The 18989-nt window shown below is 37.7% G+C and overlaps 1 protein-coding gene across 6 annotated transcripts in view; it reads right to left on the reverse strand.

Annotated features, from left to right (window-relative positions):
• The window catches only part of ZFYVE9 (zinc finger FYVE-type containing 9), a 169767-nt gene that overhangs the window by 16075 nt on the left and 134703 nt on the right, over nucleotides 1-18989 (reverse strand). For 5 of the 6 annotated variants that reach the window (XM_055585901.1, XM_055585900.1, XM_055585899.1 and 2 more), the window contains one exon: nucleotides 11411-11515. In XM_055585901.1, coding sequence (XP_055441876.1) covers nucleotides 11411-11515 — 105 coding nt within the window. Of the gene's footprint in view, nucleotides 1-9227; nucleotides 9974-11410; nucleotides 11516-18989 lie in introns of those variants that run through there. The other variant, XM_055585902.1, reaches the window with a different exon arrangement.

Here is an 18989-nt window from a genome sequence, read left to right on the forward strand (position 1 = left end):
ATGGTACTTGAACACAATGAGATTACAGCTGGTGGCCTCAACGCTAAAAGTAGCAGCAAGCTTGTGAGAGCTAGGAGATAGGGAAAGCTAGGGGTTTAGCTAAAAGGCAATGGCACCCCACTCCAGTACTCTTGCCTGTAAAATCCCATGGACAGAGGAGCCTGGTAGGCTGCAGTCCATGGGGTCTCGAAGAGTCAGACACGACTGAGCAACTTCATTTTCACTTTTCACTTTCATGCATTGGAGAAGGAAATGGCAACCCACTCCAGTACTCTTGCCTGAAGAATCCCAGGGACGGGGGAGCCTGGTGGGCTGCTGTCTATGGGATCGCACAGAGGCGGACACGACTGAAGTGACTTAGCAGCAGCAGCAGCAGCAGCATTCTGAAGCCACTACTCACCCCTATCAATGGACACGCAGGGCCATGAGAGAGGAGGGGTAAAGACAATCTTACTGTGAACATGCAGTGTTCAGCTCCTGCTGCAGTCACTGGAGAGGTAACAGCCAGGGCTCCTGGGGGATCCTTATATTTTCATTCAACCTGCAGTTAAACACTGTCTTCCATGTATAACATGAGGAACAGCTATGCTAACAGTCAATGGAACAGCACCTCTTTCCTCTGCCCCATTTTCCAGAGCACCTTTCACCAACTCCCTTCAATTCTTTTGAAAAGATTATCAGTTCCTCCTCCCTAAGAGAAAAGAAATGTATTCCTTGAAGGCCAAAAAATAAAACATTCCTCCAGCAGATTTTAGGACCATCTGTTCGTGCTTGTGCTACAATGAACCTTTAAAATTATGCTTTTGTAACTTCACAATTCTCTGAAGGATATATATAGCTTTGAACTAAAATAAACAGAAATTCCTATTTTAGAACTGTTCAGGGAAAAAGAATCTCAAGAGGCCATTCAGCCTAAATTATACAAGTTGGGGACTGCATAGATATACAGTTTTATAGATTCTTGTATTATACAACCAACATTATTTCTCTCTGGTTTTTAGTAAAGAATCAACACAATTTTGTTCCTTTTTGCTTGAAACTCTGACATGAGGCTACCTCTTTGGTTCTATTCCCCCAGTGATGTGATGAAAGTTTGAATGTCCACTACATTTCCTGAAAGATTTTGTGATATTTTTTAGCTGTATTTAAAATAAATGACAACATGTACACATTTAAGGTATGTAATCTGACAAATTTTGGTATGTGTATATACCCTTATAAACAGCACTTGAAATCACTCAACTCTGTTCTACCCATCTAGACATACATATTACACTAAAATAATACTGTCCTGATTAACGTATCTTTAAAATAAGCCTTAACCATCAGGTAGTGTAAGTCTTTGACTTACGTTCTTTTTCAAAGTTGTCTCAGCTATTCTGGGTCTCTTGAATCTCCATATACATTTTAGAATCAGTGTCTCGATTTGTATTTTAAAATAGCTTGCTGGTATGTTGACTGGGATTGTACTGAAGCTATGAATCAATCTGGGAACAAATGACATCTTAACAATATTGAGTCTTCTGATTCAAAAATGTAGTATACCTCATAGTATACTTCAGTTTCTCTTAACAATGTTTTGTAATTTTCAGCATAGAGGGACTGCTGATAATCTGTTAAATTCACCCCTAAATACGTCATATTTATGATGCTATTGTATTGTTTTTAAATTCCAACTTCTGATTGTTAGTATACAGAAATACAATTGATTTTTACACAATAATCTTATAACTCTGATAAACTGATTGATTAGATCTAGTACTATTTTGTAAACTCCTTAGGTGAAGAAGTGGTAAAGAATCCACCTGCCAATGCAGAAGACACAGGAGACTGGGGTTCGATCCTTGGTCAGGAAGATCCCTTGTAGTAGGAAATGGCAATCCACTCTGGTATCCTTGCCTGGGAAATCCCATGAACAGAGGAGCCTGGGGGGCTACAGTCCATGGGTCTGCAACAAGTTGAACATGACTGAGCATGCACACACTACTCCAGGATTTCCTACATAGATAATCATGTTATCCATGAATAAAGACATTTTTTTCCCAACTGTATTCCTCTAATTTTGTTTTTTTCCCCTCTTATTATATTGGCTAGAAGATCCACTGAAATGTTTAATAAAAACAAGAATAGACATCATCTCCTTGTTCCTCATTTTAAAGAACCAATCAATCACACCATTGGATATATTAATTTTAGGTCTTTCATAAATTCTCTTTATTTGATTGTAAAACTTCTATTTTAAACTGCTGATATATATATATACACACACACACACGTATATATGTATATATATAGAGAGATGAGATTTCTGTAGTTTTTTTCTTTTAATATGCTTTTCCTTTCTATCCTATTAATATGCTGAGTTACAGATTGATTTTTTAATGTTAAACCAATTTAGCATTCTTAGAATAAATCCCATTTAGTTATGAAGTATCTTATTTTTTCTGTATTATTAAATTGGATATACTAAAAGCTTATGTATTTATGCAACCAACTATGAAGGATATAGGTTTTCATTTCTTAAAAATTTTTTCTGATTTTGATACTAGTGGAATTAAAGCCTCCTCATCTATTTTCTAAGAGTTTGTATAGAACTGGTGTTATTTTGTCCTTCCTTTTGTAACAATCACAAGTGAACATATCTAGACCTGGGCTTTTCTTTGCGAAAAGGTTTACAATAAAAAATTCAATTCTTTAAATGTATGCAGGGCTATTCAAGTTACCTATTTTTTCTTGACAGAGGTATGAAAGTCAACATTTAAAGAATTTGTCCATTTTGTCCAAGTTGGACATGTATTAGTATAAATGCATTCATACTATGCTCTATTGTTTTTTTTACTATTTATAGAGCCTGTAATGATAGCCCCTTCTCTCATATCTCATAATGGGACCTTGTGTTTTCACTATTTTTAAGTGAAATATGGGTGATTTACAATACTAATTTCAGATGTACAACACAGTGATTCAATATTTTTATAGATTATACTGCATTTAAAGTTTATAAAATAACAACTATACTTCCCTGGGCTGTATAATATACCCTTCTAGCTTATTTATTTTATAGACAGTAGTTTGTACCTCCTTATTCCCCTATGCATATCTTGCTGCTCTTCATTCCCCTCTCCCCACTGGTAACCCCTGATTTATTTTCTACATCTGTGAGTCTATTTCATTATGTTCACTTGTTTTATTCTTTTAGATTCCACAAGTAAGTGCTAACATTACAGTATTTGTCTTTGTCTGACTTATTTTAGTAAGCTTCAAATCCTCTAGGTCCATTCATTTTGTTGTAAATGGCAGAATCTCATTCTTTTTTATGGTTGAGTAACACTCCATTGCACGTGCAAGCGTGTGTGTATACATACATACACATATACCATTCATCTGTTGATGGACACTTAGGCTGCTTCTGTATTTTGGCTATTGTAATTATGCTTCTATCAACATTTGGGTCCATGTACATTTTCAAATTACTGTTTTTTTCTTCAAATATATACCTAAGAGCGGAACTGCTGAATCATATGATAGTTCTATATTTAGTTTTTTGAGGAACCTCCATAGTATTTTCCATAGTAGCTGTGCCAATTTACATGCCCCCTAACAGGAATCCCCTCTGTATTAGGATCCTCCTTTCTCCACAGCTTTGCCACATTTGTTATTTATAGACATTTTGATAATAGTCATTCTGACAAGTGTGAGGTGGTTCTTCACTGAGGTTTTGATTTGCATTTCTGTGATGATTAGAAATGCTGAGAAACTTTTCATGTGCCTGTTGGCCATTTGTATACTTTCTCTGGAACATCTATTCATATCTTCTTCCCCTTTTTTTTTTTTTGCTACATCATGCAGTTTGCAGGATCTTAGTTCCCTGGCCAGGGATCAAACCCAGGCCTAGGCAGTGAGAGTGCTGAGTCCTAACCACTGGACTTCCAGAGCATTCTCTTCTGACCATTTTTCAATCAAGTTGTTTGTTATTGTTCTTTAATTACTTTATTCATTTGGCTGTACTAGGTCTTAGTTGTAGCATGTGGGATCCTTCAGTTGTGGCATGTGGGACCTAATTCTCTGACCAGGGATCGAACCCAGATCCCCTGCATTGGGAGCATGGAGTCTTAAGACACTGGACCACCAGGGAAGTCCCCCAAGTTGTGTTTCTAATATTGAGTTCTGTGAGCCATGTATCTATTTTGGATACTAACCCCTTATCAGTCATATCATTAGCAAATATTTTTTCCTATTCAGGGGGTTGTTTTTTCATTTTTTTCTCTATTAAAAAAATTCTTACATTTAACTAGGTCCTATTTATTTATTTTTGGTTTTACTTCTTTTGCCTTAGGAGATAGATCTAAGAAAATATTGCTACACTTTCTGTAAATTAGTGTTCAGCCTATGTTTTCGTTCAGGAGTTTTATGGTCTCAGGTCTTACATTTAGGTCTTTAATCCATTTTGAGTTTATTTTTATATATGGTGTGAGACAATGTTCTAATTTCATTCTTTTACAAGGAGCTGTCCAGTTTTCCGAGCACTATTTATTGAAGAAACTCTCTTTCCTCTGGTGAATATCATGCCTCCTTCATTGTAGGTTAATTGAACATAAGTATGTGGGTTTATTTCTGAGCTCTCTATTTGATTCCATTGATCTTTATCTCTTTCTGTGCCAGTACCATTCTATTTTGATGACTGCAGCTTTGTACTATAGTCTGAAGTCAAAAAGTATTATACCTCTAGCTTTGTCCTTTTTTTTCCCTCAAGATTGGATGACATCTCAAGGTCTTTTGTGATTCCATATAACATTTAGGATTATTTCTTCTAGTTCTGTGAAAAATGTCATGAGTATTTTGATAAGAATTGCATTAGATCTGTAGATTGCTTTTGGTAGTATGGATTTTAACAGTATTAATTCTGCTAATTCATAAATCTGGAATATCTTTCTATTCCTTGGTGTCAGTCTTCAATTTTCATCATCAATGTTTTATGATTTTAAGAGTACTGATCTTTAAATCCTTGGTTAAATTTATTCCTGGGTATTTTATTTTAGGTGTTTTAATCTATAGGTTGATAGGTTATCTTTTTTTTAGTACCTTAAGGATTTTGTGCACTGTCTTGGGAACTGAACTGTTTGAATGAGAAGTCTACAGTCATTCTTATACCCATTGCTCAGTATATAAAGTGGATATTTTTTTCTCTAGTTGCCTTTAAGATTCTTCTCTTTATCTCTGGTGTTAAGCAATTTGATGATGATGATTATAACGTTCCTTAATGTAATACTTTTCATCCTGCAGCTGGAGTTCATTGAACTTCTTGAATCTATATGATTCTCAGTTCAGTTCAGTCGCTCAGTCATGTCTGACTCTGCGACCCCATGAATCACAGCACGCCAGGCCTCCCTGTCCATTACCAACTCCTGGAGTCTACCCAAACTCATGTCCATCGAGTTGGTGATTTACAAAATTTTTCATCACTGATTCTTCAAATATCTTTTCTGTCAACCCACTTCTCCACTCTTTTGGGGACTTCAGTTACAGAGTTAAGCCATCCAACATTTCTCACATCTCAATGATACTCCATTCATTTCAGTTTCCAGCCTTTTATCTTTGTGTTTCATCTTGGATGGTTCTGTTTTTAAGTTTATTAATTTTTTCCAGCAGTGTCTGATCTGCCATTAATCTCATCCAGTGTATTTTTCATCTCATTGTCATTTTTGTTTCTTAAAGTTTGATTTGGGTTTTTTATATTTTCCATGTCTCGCCTTAAAATGTACAGGCCCTCCTCTTGTTGAAGTTTTATTTTAAGCTTGTTAGGTAGGATCAGAGCAGACTAAATTTATGGACAACTTTGATCACTAGAAATAATCTGTCCCTTTCTTACTCTAGACAGTAAGAATATAAATTATTCCTGGACCTTTGAGAAGTGTTCTAGCTGTTCCTCTTCAGTGTTTTTCTCATATACATGCATTGATTAGTAGTCAGCTGAAGACCCAATAGGAACCTCTTACAGATGTCCAGAGTTCTTTTATTTCCATAATCTGTCTTGTAAATTCTAGCCATCATGACCTCCCTACATTCTCTTCAACTCAGGGAGCCTCTAGACCTCTAGGATCGGGTTAAGTTCCCTCTAACTGCACTATGGCCTGGAAACTAACTCCAGACAGTAAGGTGGGGTAACCATAGGGCTCATCTTTTCTATCCCATTGTTCTTAGGTTTTTGCTTTTTTCCCCTCACATATTTTGTCATGATGTTTAGCTATTTAAGGTAGACTGGTATGTTAGTGTGTGCAAGTGCTGCAATAAAAAAACAGCAGCTTAAACAAGTGGTGATGGCTTTAGGTGGTGGCTTAAACAATAGAAATTTATTGTCTCACAATACTGGAGGCTAGAAATCCCAAATCAAGATGTCAATAGCATTGGTTCCATTTGAGGGTTGCAAAAGGAAAAATTTGTTTCAGAACTCTCTCCTGACTTGTAGATAGTCATCTTCTCCTTATGCCTCTTCCTGTTGTCTTCTCTTTATACATGTCTAGGTCCAAATTTCCCCTTCTTAGACGGTAAAGAATCCACCTGCAGTGCGGGAGACCTGGGTTCGATCCTTGGGTTGGGAAGATCCCCTAGAGGAGGACATGGCAACCCACTCCAGTATTCTTGCCTGGAGAATCCCCATGGACAGAGGAGCCTAGCAGGCTACAGTTCATGGGGTCGCAAAGAGTCAGACATGACTGAGTGACTAAACACACAGGTCATACTGGATTAGGGCTTTACCTCTGTAAAGATCCTAAAACCAGCCCTACAATCAGACATAATAATTAAACTGATGTTTATGAAAATCAGTTTAGGATAGTGTTTAAGAACAGGGATACTGAAATTAGAGTGCATGGGTTTGATTCTAGCTCCAACACTTGCTGCTTCCCTGGTGGCTCAGAGGGTAAAGTGTCTGCCTACAATGTGGGAGACCTGAGTTCGATCCCTGGGTCAGGAAGATCCCTGGAGAAGGAAATGGCAACCCACTTCAGTACTCTTGCCTGGAAAATCCCATGGACAGAGGAGCCTGGTAGGCTACAGTCCATGGGGTTGCAAAGAGTCGGACATGACTGAGCAACTTCACCTTCACTTTCCAACACTTGCTAGCTCTGTGCCTTAATTCCCTTACCTGTAACCAGGGACTTACCCTACTCATTTCATAGAGATAGCGTGAAGATACATATATGTTTAGAATAATACCTGATACATAATATATCCTCAATAGATATTACTTAACACAATGATCAAAATAATGTCTCATAAGAACATGAGTAACTTTACCTAAACCAACAGAGTTCTTGAATAGCCTTGATGAAGGAGATTAGAAAATTTATATTCAGTGACTACTTCATTTATTAAAATTACCACTTCAGAAATCCTACCTTCTAGCTTTCTAAGCTTAAAGTCTTTCCTTATATGGAAAAAAATGTCTGACATTTCAGTAAACAAAGCATGCTGCCTGTCATTCTGGTAAACAATGAATGTTGCCTGCCATCAATTCATCACCACTATAGCCACCATCAACAGTCCATGATAAGGGGATATCAGGATGGAGAAAGACAGGACACTGGCCCTAGATGGCTCAGATGCATATCTAAGGAATAATTTCAGTGAACTCTGACTCTTGCATCTTCCCATACTTAGAAAGAACTAAAATCATTAACCTGAGATGTCTGGATATTTTACACTTTTTCGTACTTTACAGTAATCTTTTGATGTTCAACTACATGTATTTTTTCCAGCAAAAATTCCTACATGTTCTGGCTCCTCCTCCCTTACCTCTTTGGAACAATCCCTCAGAGGTATTTGAGAGGCTGTCTCCTGGGCTGCATTCTCAATAAGGCCACTTAATAAAACATAATTCTCAACTTTTATGTTGTGTTTGTTTTTGTCAGTTGACGCTTAGAAGTCCCCCTCTCTCCATAATTTACATATAAGCTGCCAAAACTCAGTTTTCTAGAATTTTACTTTGGTTAAGACATGTTTTTGTTTTAAAACCTATAAAGTCTCTTTTACAAATTATCATATTAGAAGCAAAAGGCAAGGTAGAAAGGGAAAAATATATCCAACTGAATACAGAATGTCAGAGAATAGCTAGGATTAAAAAAAAGGGGGGCTTAAGTAAACAATGCAAAAAAACAGAGAAAAACAATAGAATGGGAAAGTCTAGAGATCTCCCCAAGAAAACTGGAGATATCAAGGGAATATTTCATCCTAGGATGGGCACCATAAAGGACAGAAACATTAAGGACCTAAGAGAGCAGAAGAGATTAAGAAGAGGTGGCAAGAATACACTGCTGCTGCTAAGTCACTTTAGTTGTGTCCGACTCTGTGAGACCCCATAGACGGCAGCCCACCAGGCTCCCCCGTCCCTGGGATTCTCCAGGCAAGAACACTGGAGTGGGTTGCCATTTCCTTCTCCAATGCATGAAAGTGAAAAGTGAAAGTGAAGTCGCTCAGTCGTGTCCGACCCTCAGCCACCCCATGGACTGCAGCCTTCCAGGCTCCTTGTCCATGGGATTTTCTAGGCAAGAGTACTGGAGTGGGGTGCCATTGTCTTCTCCGAAGAATACACAGAAGAACTATATAAAAAAAGGTCTTCATGATGAGATAATCATATTGGTGTGGTCACTCACCTAGAGCCATACATCCTGGAGTGTGAAGTCAAGTGGGCCTTAGGAAACATTATTACGAACAATGCTAGTGGAGGTGATGGAATTTCAGCTGAGCTATTTCAAATCATAAAAGATGATGCTGTGAAAGTGCTATACTCAGTATGTCAGTAAAGTTGGAAAACTCACCAGTGGCCACAAGACTGGAAAAGGTCAGTTTTCACTCCAATCCCAAAGAAGGGCAATGCCAAAGGATGTTCAAACTACCATACGATTGTACTCACTTCACATGCTAGCAAGATAATGCTCCAAATCCTTCAAGCTAGGCTTCAGCAGTACGTGAACCAAGAAATTTCAGATATACAAGCTAGATTTAGAAAAGGCAGAGGAACCAGAAATCAAATTGCCAACATCCATTATATTATAGAAAAAGCAAGGGAATTCCAAAAAAACATCTACTTCTGCTTCACTGACTAGAAGAAAGCCTTTGACTGTGTGGATGACAACATGTGGAAAATTCTTAAAGAGATGGGAATACCAGACTACCTTACCTGCCTCCCAAGAAACCTGTATGCAGGTCAAGAAGCAACAGTTAGAACTGGACATGGAACAACAGACTGCTTCAAAATTGAGAAAGGTTGTATATTGTCACCCTGCTTATTTAACTTCTATGCAGAGTACACCATGGGAAATGCCGGATAGATGACTCACAGCTGGAATCAAGACTGCTGGGAGAAATATCAACAACCTTACATATGCAGATGATACTACTTTAATGGCAGAAAGTGAAAATGGAACTAAAGAGTCTTCTTGAGGGTGAAAGAGGAGAGTGAAAAAGCTGAACACAGGAGCCTGGTGGGCCATAGTCCATGGGGTCACAAAAGAGTCGGATACAACTTACGGCTAAACAACAACATACAATGAAATATTGTGTATGAAATTACTTTTCCAACTAATAGACACAACTGTCCAAGATCATAAGAAATAAAATTACACTGAGTTAAAACAAAAATTGAATTAGAAGAGAAATGAGTCTGCTAAATCAAGGAAAATAAGTGATATACAATTGGTAAACTTTACTGAAAATTAAATATAATAAATTACAAGCAATACAGTTACTGCTTTTGAACAAAAATTTTTGAAACTTCACAACCATAAAGTTAGGAGGTGGGATTCAAATAAAGACAGATAATATGAATGGAAGTTGTCATGAATGTCCTTAGTCAAGTACTGAAATAATTATGGGGGCCTCATAGCTTTTACGGGCTTCTTGGTTTGCTCAGTGGTCAAGAATCCTCCTGTCAATGCAGGAGATGCAGGTTCAATCCCTGGGTCGGGAAGATCCTCTGGAGAAGGAAATGGCAACCCACTTTAGTATTCCTGCCTGGGAAATCCCATGGACAGAGGAGCCCGGCAGGCTACAGTCCATGAAGTTGCAAAGAGTCGGACACGACTGAGCAGCTAAACAACAACAACATGGCTTTTACAGATATACTTGTATAAATGTTCCAATTACCAAACACAAAGCATCATCATGCAAACATCAGGGATAGCAACGTGTGTTATCATCTCATTTCCGGATGATAAACTCCCAGAAGCATTCATAATGTCTAATTCATCTTTGTATTTCATATCACAGAATATATTTAATAGATATCTATGAAATAGATAATAACACTTCTATGAGAAATAAAACAAGTTTTCGAAGCATAGTTTAAAAAACTATTTAGGGTACAAATTACATACAAATAGTTCTCTTTAAAAATTTGACTCTACGTAGTTTGGTATAGTTTCAAGGTAGGACTATCCAACAGCTAATTGTACCCAGAAAAAATTAAGCACTCTTTTGCACTACTATTTTCTAGTGTCCTGAAAAAAGCCATCAGACAGAAAGCAGGGGGTAAAAGTTTTCTTCAAATATGTCTTTCCCACATAATAACACTGAGCCCTGAGCTTATAAGTCCAGTAAGACATTTCTGTGATTTTAAGTATATATCAAGTACAAAAATAATGTTTACTGAATGTACAAATGACCAAGTGAATAAATGGCAGAATGGGAAAGGAAAAAAGAAAGGAAGAAGGGAAAGTAAGAGAAGGAAGGAAGGAATTATTTTATACTCAAAATAGTACAAGAAGTAATTGGGGAGTTACTACCCTGCCTAATAAAATAACAAATTTTAACATATCAAGTTTTAAAATTCCTCTTTTAAATCACAGTGATTACTATTCTACACTTCAGAATTGATTTTAAGAAATTTTAAAATTCAAGTAGTACTTCACTTGGCAAATAGGCAAGAACAGTGCTTACATAATTCTGTTAATATATGTGTAGTATGCATAATTTCATTTTAGTTACACAATACAGCTTAATTCAAAAGATGTAATCATTTCAAAATTTTACTTAAAAATCATTTTTGGACTTACACAGGTGAGCTATGCTTAAACATTATGGGTAGTTAATAATATATACTTACCAAAAGAGGGAAAAATCAAAAGATCCCATCACTAATATTATAAAGTTAATTTTATACCTCAAACAAAATGCAAATCTGCTACTGATCATCAGCACCAAAAGGTCAAAAAACAAGAAATGACGCAACCAAAAACTAAGTAAGACAAATTTAACATCTTCCTTTCTGTTATGAAATTCTCTATCACTGATCTAATTCATATAATATTATGAACTGATTTCACTGTCACTAAATTAAAATTTTACATGCAATCATGAATTTTCATCATCATTTATAATGTTCAATTATGAAAAAAAACACAGTAAATCTTACCTCATTGTATCTGTTGCTGGGAATTTTGATGCTGGTTTTCCGAACTTCCATATCAACCACCAAACCTTGAACTACTGGCAATGTATACTGGTAATTTCTAAAGTCCTGGGCAAAAGCAGATTGAAGTGGAATAAAGAATTCATCAATGACAGGATCTGATTAACAGCAATAAAATTAGCACAAAGGAAAAGAATGCCAAAATTAAATACTTTTGAATTAAATAAATGAATTCATTCATTTAAATAATAAGAAAATGCATGATGAAAGCCCCACTGTGTGTATTCTAGCTCTCCAGTTAGTCTGTAAACTCTCACAAGGAAGCAGATTAAGAAGTTTTATATACCATTATATACAATATTAAACAAATATTTGAATGTTTATCTTGCTTTCTCAGCACCTGACATTTTCTGTATTTATTTGTTAACTGTCTCTTCCCTATGAGGTAAGCTCCAAGACAGCAGAGATGATCGCTTGTTTTGTTCTTGTTATATCCAAAATGCCTGGAACATGCTGGGAACTCAGTGAACACTTATACACTAAAACACACACATATACCACATCCAGTGTGGCTGAAGCAAAGTGAGCAAGAAGCAGCAGGAGTTCAGGTCACAGTGACAGCGCACAGCTAGATTTCACGGGGTCCTGTAGGTCACAAGGACCTTGACCTTTACTTTGAGAAGGCTTTAAAGAAGGATCTCTTTAACTCTCTCCTCTGTAAAGAACAGATGGAAAAGGAGCAAGAACAGAAGAAAGGAGATCAGCTAAACACAATAAAAATAATCTGGGCAAGAGACAGTGATAACTTGAACCAAGATTTTAACAGTTCAAAAGGCAGTCAGAAGTTATCAGATTCTAGATATATTTAAAGGGAAAACAGACAATATTTGCCCTTAAGTTGGATGTGGAATGTGGAAAAAAAAAAAAAGAGTTGATGATTCTGAACTGTATGGCTTGGGCAAGTAGAAGACAGGAACAGGAACTGCCACCAACTGAGATACAGAATATGATGGGAAGGGGAAGGTGGCAGGTCAGAAGACTGCAGGAAAAGAAATGAGAAAGAATAGTGTCCTGGAAACTAAGAGTAGAAAATGCGTAGATGCTAGTAAGTTGTTGGATGGAACTGTGTGAAAACTATCTTCTGATTGCTTCTATTCATTCAGGGAAATTGGGGTTATGTCATCAGCTGAAACTGAGGAAAGGAGAGGCAGCACAGGAAATTTGAGAAGAAATCACATGCAAAAAGTCATATGGGGAGTTAGGAATGTATTAAGGACCAGGAAGGACTGCTGGGTAGGTTCAAGAGCTTCCTTAATGGTACTGGTCATGAATCTAAAATGAGACCCATGGGTATGCTGCTCTTTCTGTCTTCACTCATATTTAACGTGGATGGAAGTTAAGAACGAAGAAAGAGTCAGATCTGCACTGGTAAAATCAATTGACTTTTCAGGTATGACCTAAAGCAAATCCCTTACGATTATAGAATGGAAGTGACAAATAGATTCAAGGGATTAAATTTGATAGACAGAGTGCCTGAAGAACTATGGACGGAGGTTCATGACATTGCACAGGAGGCAGTGACCAAGACCATCCCCAAGAAAAAGAAATGCAAAAAGGCAAAAGGGTTGTTTGAGGAGCCCTTACAAATAGCTGAGAAAAGAAGAGATGCTAAAGGGAACAGAGAAAAGGAAAGATATAACCATCTGAAATCAGAGTTCCAAAGAATAGCAAGGAGAGATAAGAAAGCCTTCCTCAGTGACCAAAGCAAAAAAAAAAAAAAAGAGGAAAATAATAGAATGGGAAAGACTAGAGATCTCTTTAAGAAAATTAGAAAGATGGTAACAATAACCCTGTATATGAGACAGCAAAAGAGACACTGATGCATAGAACAGTCTTTTGGACTCCGTGGGAGAGGGAGAGGGTGGGATGATTTGGGAGAATGGCATTGAAATATGTATAATATCATATATAGAACGAGTCGCCAGTCCAGGTTCGATGCATGATACTGGATGCTTGGGGCTGGTGCACTGGGACGACCCAGAGGGATGGTATGGGGAGGGAGGAGGGAGGAGGGTTCAGGATGGGGAACACATGTATACCTGTGGTGGATTCATTTTGATGTTTGGCAGAACCAATACAATATTGTAAAGTTTAAAAATAAAATAAAATGGAAAAAAAAAAAGAAAATTAGAGATACCAAGGGAACTTTTCATGCACAGATGGGCACAATAAAGGGCAGAAACAGTATGGACTGAACAGAAGCAGAATATATTAAGAAGAGGTGACAAGAATACACAGAAGAACTATACAAAAAAGATCTTCATGACCCAGACAACCATGATGGTGTGTGATCACACCTAGAGCCAGACATCCTGGAGTGTGAAGTCAAGTGGACCTTAGGAAGGAAGCATCACTATGAACAAAGCTAGTGGAGGTGATGGAATTCCAGGTGAGCTATTTCAAGCCCTAAAAGATGATGCTGTGAAAGTGTTGCACTCAATATGCCAGCAAATTTGGAAAACTCAGCAGTGGCCATAGGACTGGAAAGGTCAGTTTTCATTCCAATCCCAAAGAAAGGCAATGCCAAAGAATGCTCACCGAACAATTGCACTCATCTCACACGCTAGCAAAGTAATGCTCAAAATTCTCCAAGCCAGGCTTCAACAGTACATGAACCGTGAACTTCCAGATGTTCAGGCTGGATTTAGAAAAGGTAGAGGAACCAGAGATCAAATTGCCAACATCCGCTGGATTGTCGAAAAAGCAAGAGAATTCCAGAAAAACATTTACTTCTGCTTTATTGATTACACCAAAGTATTGACTGTGTGGACTGTATGACTGTGTGGATCACAACAAACTGTGGAAAATTCTGAAAGAGAAGGGAATACCAGACCACCTGACCTGCCTCCTGAGAAATCTGTATGCAGGTCAAGAAGCAACAGTTAGAACTGAATGTGGAACAACAGACTGATTCCAAATCAGGAAAGGAGTACATCAAGGCTGTATATTGTCACCTTGCTTATATTTAACTTATACGTAGAGTACATCAGGTGAAATGCCAGGCTGGATGAAGCAAAAGCAAGAATCAAGACTGCAGGAAGAAATATCAATAACCTCAGAAATGCAGGTGACACCACCTTCATGGCAGAAAGCAAAGAAGAACTAAAGAGCCTCTTGATGAAAGTGAAAGATGAGAGTGAAAAAGTTGGCTTAAAACTCAACATTCAGAAAACTAAGATCATGTCATCCGGTCCCATCACTTCATGGTAAGTAGATGGGGAAACAATGCAAACAGTGACAGACTATTTTTTTGGGCTCCAGAATCACTCAGATGGTGACTCCAGCCATGACATTAAAAGATGCTTGCTCCTTGGAAGAAAACCTATGACCAACCTAGACAGCATATTAAAAAGCAGAGACATTACTTTGCTGATAAATGTCCATCTAGTCAAATTATGGTTTTTTTCCAGTAGTCATTACGGATGTGAGAGCTGGACCATAAAGAAAGCTCAACACTGAAGCATTGATGCCTTTGAACTGTGGTGTTGGAGAAGACTCTTGAGAGTCCCTTGGACTACAAGGAGATCCAACCAGTCAATCCTAAAGGAAATCAGTCCTGAATATTCATTGGAAGGACTGATGCTGAAGCTGAAACTCTAATACTCAGGCCATCTGATGTAAAGAACTGACTCATTGGGAAAGACCCTGATGCTGGGAAAGACTTAAGGCAGGAGAAGAAGGGGATGACAGAGGATGAGATGGTTGGATGGTATCACCAACTCTATGGACATGAGTTTGAGCAAGCTCCAGGAGTTGGTGATGGACAGGGAAGCCTGGCGTGCTGCAGTCCATGGGGTCACAAAGAGTTGGACACGACTGAGCGACTGAACTGACTGAAAGGCGCTAAAGCAAGTAAATGACAAGTGATACTGAAATTACTGGACATGCAAATGGGGAAAAAAAGAACTTCAAGGAATGCCTCACAAACAAAAATTAACTAAAAATGGATCACAAACCTATATCTAAAACATAAAACCATAAACTTTTGAAGAAAGCATAGGGGAAAATGTTTGTGATTTAAGTTTTAGTCAATAAGTTCTTAGATATGATATAAACAGAATGCCCCATAAAAAATTAACAAACTGGACTTCAACAAAATTTAAAAATTTGGTTCTATTAATGACATTATTTTTAAAAATGAAAAGATGATCTACAGACTTGAGAGAAAACATTTTAAATTGATACAAATCTACCAAAGGACTTACATTCAGAATGCATGAAATACTCTCAAAATTCAACAATAAGAAAACAAAAACCATATCTTTTATATAGCAAAAATTTGAACATTTATTAGAGACATAAAGAAGATAAAATAAGCAGATAAAAAGATGCTCTAAATCACTCATCATTGGAAACATAAAAATTAAAATCACAAAATTAAAACAATTAGACTTCTATTAGAATGGCAAAAATTAAAAACTAAAGGAGGAACAAGTGTTGACCAAAAAAAAAAGACTCTTATACCTGATGAATGCAAAACTTGCAGGCATTTTGGAAAACAATTTTACGGTTCCTTATAATGTTAAATCCTGATAGCTCAGTTGGTAAAGAATCCACCTGAAATGCAGGAGACCCCGGTTCGATCTCGGGGTCAGGAAGAACCCTGGAGAAGGGATAGGCTACCCACTCCAGTATTCTTGTGTTTCTCTTGTGGCTCAGCTGGTAAAGAATCCGCCTGCAATGCAGGAGACCTGGGTTCAATCCCTGGGTTGGGAAGATTCCCTGGAGGAGGGAAAGGCTACCCACTCCAGTATTCTGGCCTGGAAAATTCCATGGACTGTCCATGGAGTCGCAAAGAGTCGAACATGACTGACCGACTTTCACTTTCATAATGTTAAACATACAATATGGCTCAACTCTCCCACTCCTAGATAAATCAAAACTAAACATTCACACAGAATTTAATACATGAATATTTATATTTATAGCAGTTATATTCAGTTGCAAGAAACTAGAAACCTAGATATCCATCAACAGGTGAATGAATAAACTGTAGTTCACACATACAACACAACCCTACTCAGCAATAAAAATCAATCATCTATTGATAATTGAAGGTTACCAGAGTATGCCACAGCTAAATATGCCTCTTGTTAATCAGTCTTTGGCCAGTCTAATTTAGAGGACCTCAGCCAAAGAACCTGAGATGAGTGGAAGAGAATGATTTTATTTCCTTCCCAACAATATATATAACATAGATTAATCTCAAACGCATTAGGATAAGTAAAAGAAGCCAGACTGAGAAGGCTACGTTCTGTATAATTTCCCTTACAGGACAGTCCAAAAAAACTAAAACTACAGGGACAAAGAATCAATGATTACCAGACATTAGAAGTGCACCAGCAAATATTCTGGAGTGACAGAACTGTTCTGTATTTCAATTGTAAGAGTGGTTGTAATGTAACTGTTACATGTGTGAAAACTCTTGGAAATGTACTCAAAAAAAGGTGGCTTTTACCATACAAAAAATTGTTTTAAGTTTTAAAGAAAGAGGTAGATTTAAGCAGGGTTTACATTTTTCCAGGCTACCACAAAACACTTAGTAAAAGAGAAAAAGGAACTAGAATTATGTAAAAAAGTGATTTAATGATGAAACTATGGAATCAAAATATACAAAAACAGAAAAGCAACAGGAGTGAGAAACAGTGAAAAGGTTTCTTGAAATCAGGAGACTGCAGGATCCTGATAATCTACAGAGAAAGTGATAATGTAGAGTGAGATGCTTCAGGAGATAATTCAACAAATGTTTGTATAAATGAAATGATAGAGACCATAGAAACCTTAGGCTGCTGTTGCTAGATTACAGGACAAATATCTCCTTTTCATTCCAAAATAGATTACAACCTGAAAGAAAAATTGTCTTGCAGAAAAATGAGACTAAAAACTAAAATTACCAAGGAAGGACAAAGGGGTGGGGGCTGGAGTAGAAGAATATAGAGAGATATTATATATTAAAATATAACTTAGAAATTTTCATTTCTGCCCAAGGTGGAGGAAAGGAGACTAGATTAGCCTCATGTCTTAAACAACCAAAGACCGAACAAAACACATGGAACAATGATTTTCAAGAGAGTGAATTTCAGGTAACAAGGACAGTGATCCTTGAGAGACTGGAAACAAACAAGATGAGCTCTGTGACTGCCCAGGTTATGCTCCAGGAGAGCTTCCAAGCTCAGATGCAGGAAAGGGGAACCCCGGCAGAGGCTGGCAGATTTCCTGAGAAGAGAACTGAAAAATGAGAAAAATGAAGGTAGTTAGAGTTGACAGGACAGAGAGGAGAAAACTGCAGACAGGATTCCAAAGGTTTGCAGAAGGTCACATCCAGTGTTTAGCAGTGCTCTCATTAGCTAATAAGTGTGAGGAAACCTGAGGCCAGTGAAAGAAATGCCTGAAGTGATTATTGGGAGCATTATCTGATACACAGGTCTGGGAATAATGCCTATTCCCAAAATCCAGATAGAAAGACCTCTTGGGCATTCATGGGCATTGAGTAGATCTTACTGTATAATAAAGAATTTGGCTGACCTTTGCCCCTGGTTCCTGGGACATAGCTTCTAAACCCTTGGAATTTCCTGAGTGATATGAGTACCCTTGTTATTCCTGGTGGGCCCTATGTCTACGTCATTTGACAATCTGTGTCAACTTGATGATATTCAGGCTAACAAGATGACTCAGGGTGGTAGCTGGCCATTTCAGAAACATCAACCACATGATGAGAGTTTGGGGCTTTGAGGTGCACGATACCAGCCTGACTTTTGGGGAATGCTGAAGTGGGGCTGAAGATTGAGTTCAATCACATAGCTAATGATTCAATCAATCAGGAATAAGAAGGAATCTCCAATAAAAACTCAAGACACAAAAGTTACTTGTTTGGAACCCTCCCAGACCCTGCACTCTGTGTCTCTTCTATTGGCTGCTCCTGATTTATATCTCCACTGTTATAATAAAACTGTATCTTAAGTACAGTTGGCTCTTGAATAACATGGGAGTTAGGGGAGTCAATCCCTGCACAATCAAAAATCCATGTATAACATGAGTGTAAACTCAGCTCTCTGAACTGCAGTTCTGCAATCTGCAGATTCTAGTAACCATGGACTGTGTAGTACAAATTTACTGGAAAAAAAATCCACCTAAGTAGATCTCAGCAGTTCAAGCCCATGTTGTTCAAGGGTCAACTGCATACTACTTTGCTGAGTTCTGTGAATCATTCTAGTGAATCACCAAACCTGACAGGTTAGTGGCATCTCCCACATTTGTATCTAGTTAGTGCCAACTATAGGAGGTCTGGGGACCCTTGAACTTACAGCTAGCATCTGAAGTAATGGCAGTCTTATGAAAGACTGTGTCCTTAATCTGTGAAGTTTAGCTTAATTCCAAGCAATGTTCAAAGTCACTAAAAATCACTGTGGTTATTGTTTCAGTCACTAAGTAATGTCTGACTCTTGAGACCTGATGGACTGTAGCCCACTAGGTTCCTCGTCCATGCGATTTCCCAGGCAAGAACACTGGAGTAGGTTGTCGT

Source organism: Bubalus kerabau, chromosome 6 (genome assembly GCF_029407905.1).
Source record: "Bubalus kerabau isolate K-KA32 ecotype Philippines breed swamp buffalo chromosome 6, PCC_UOA_SB_1v2, whole genome shotgun sequence".
NCBI lineage: Eukaryota > Metazoa > Chordata > Mammalia > Artiodactyla > Bovidae > Bubalus > Bubalus kerabau.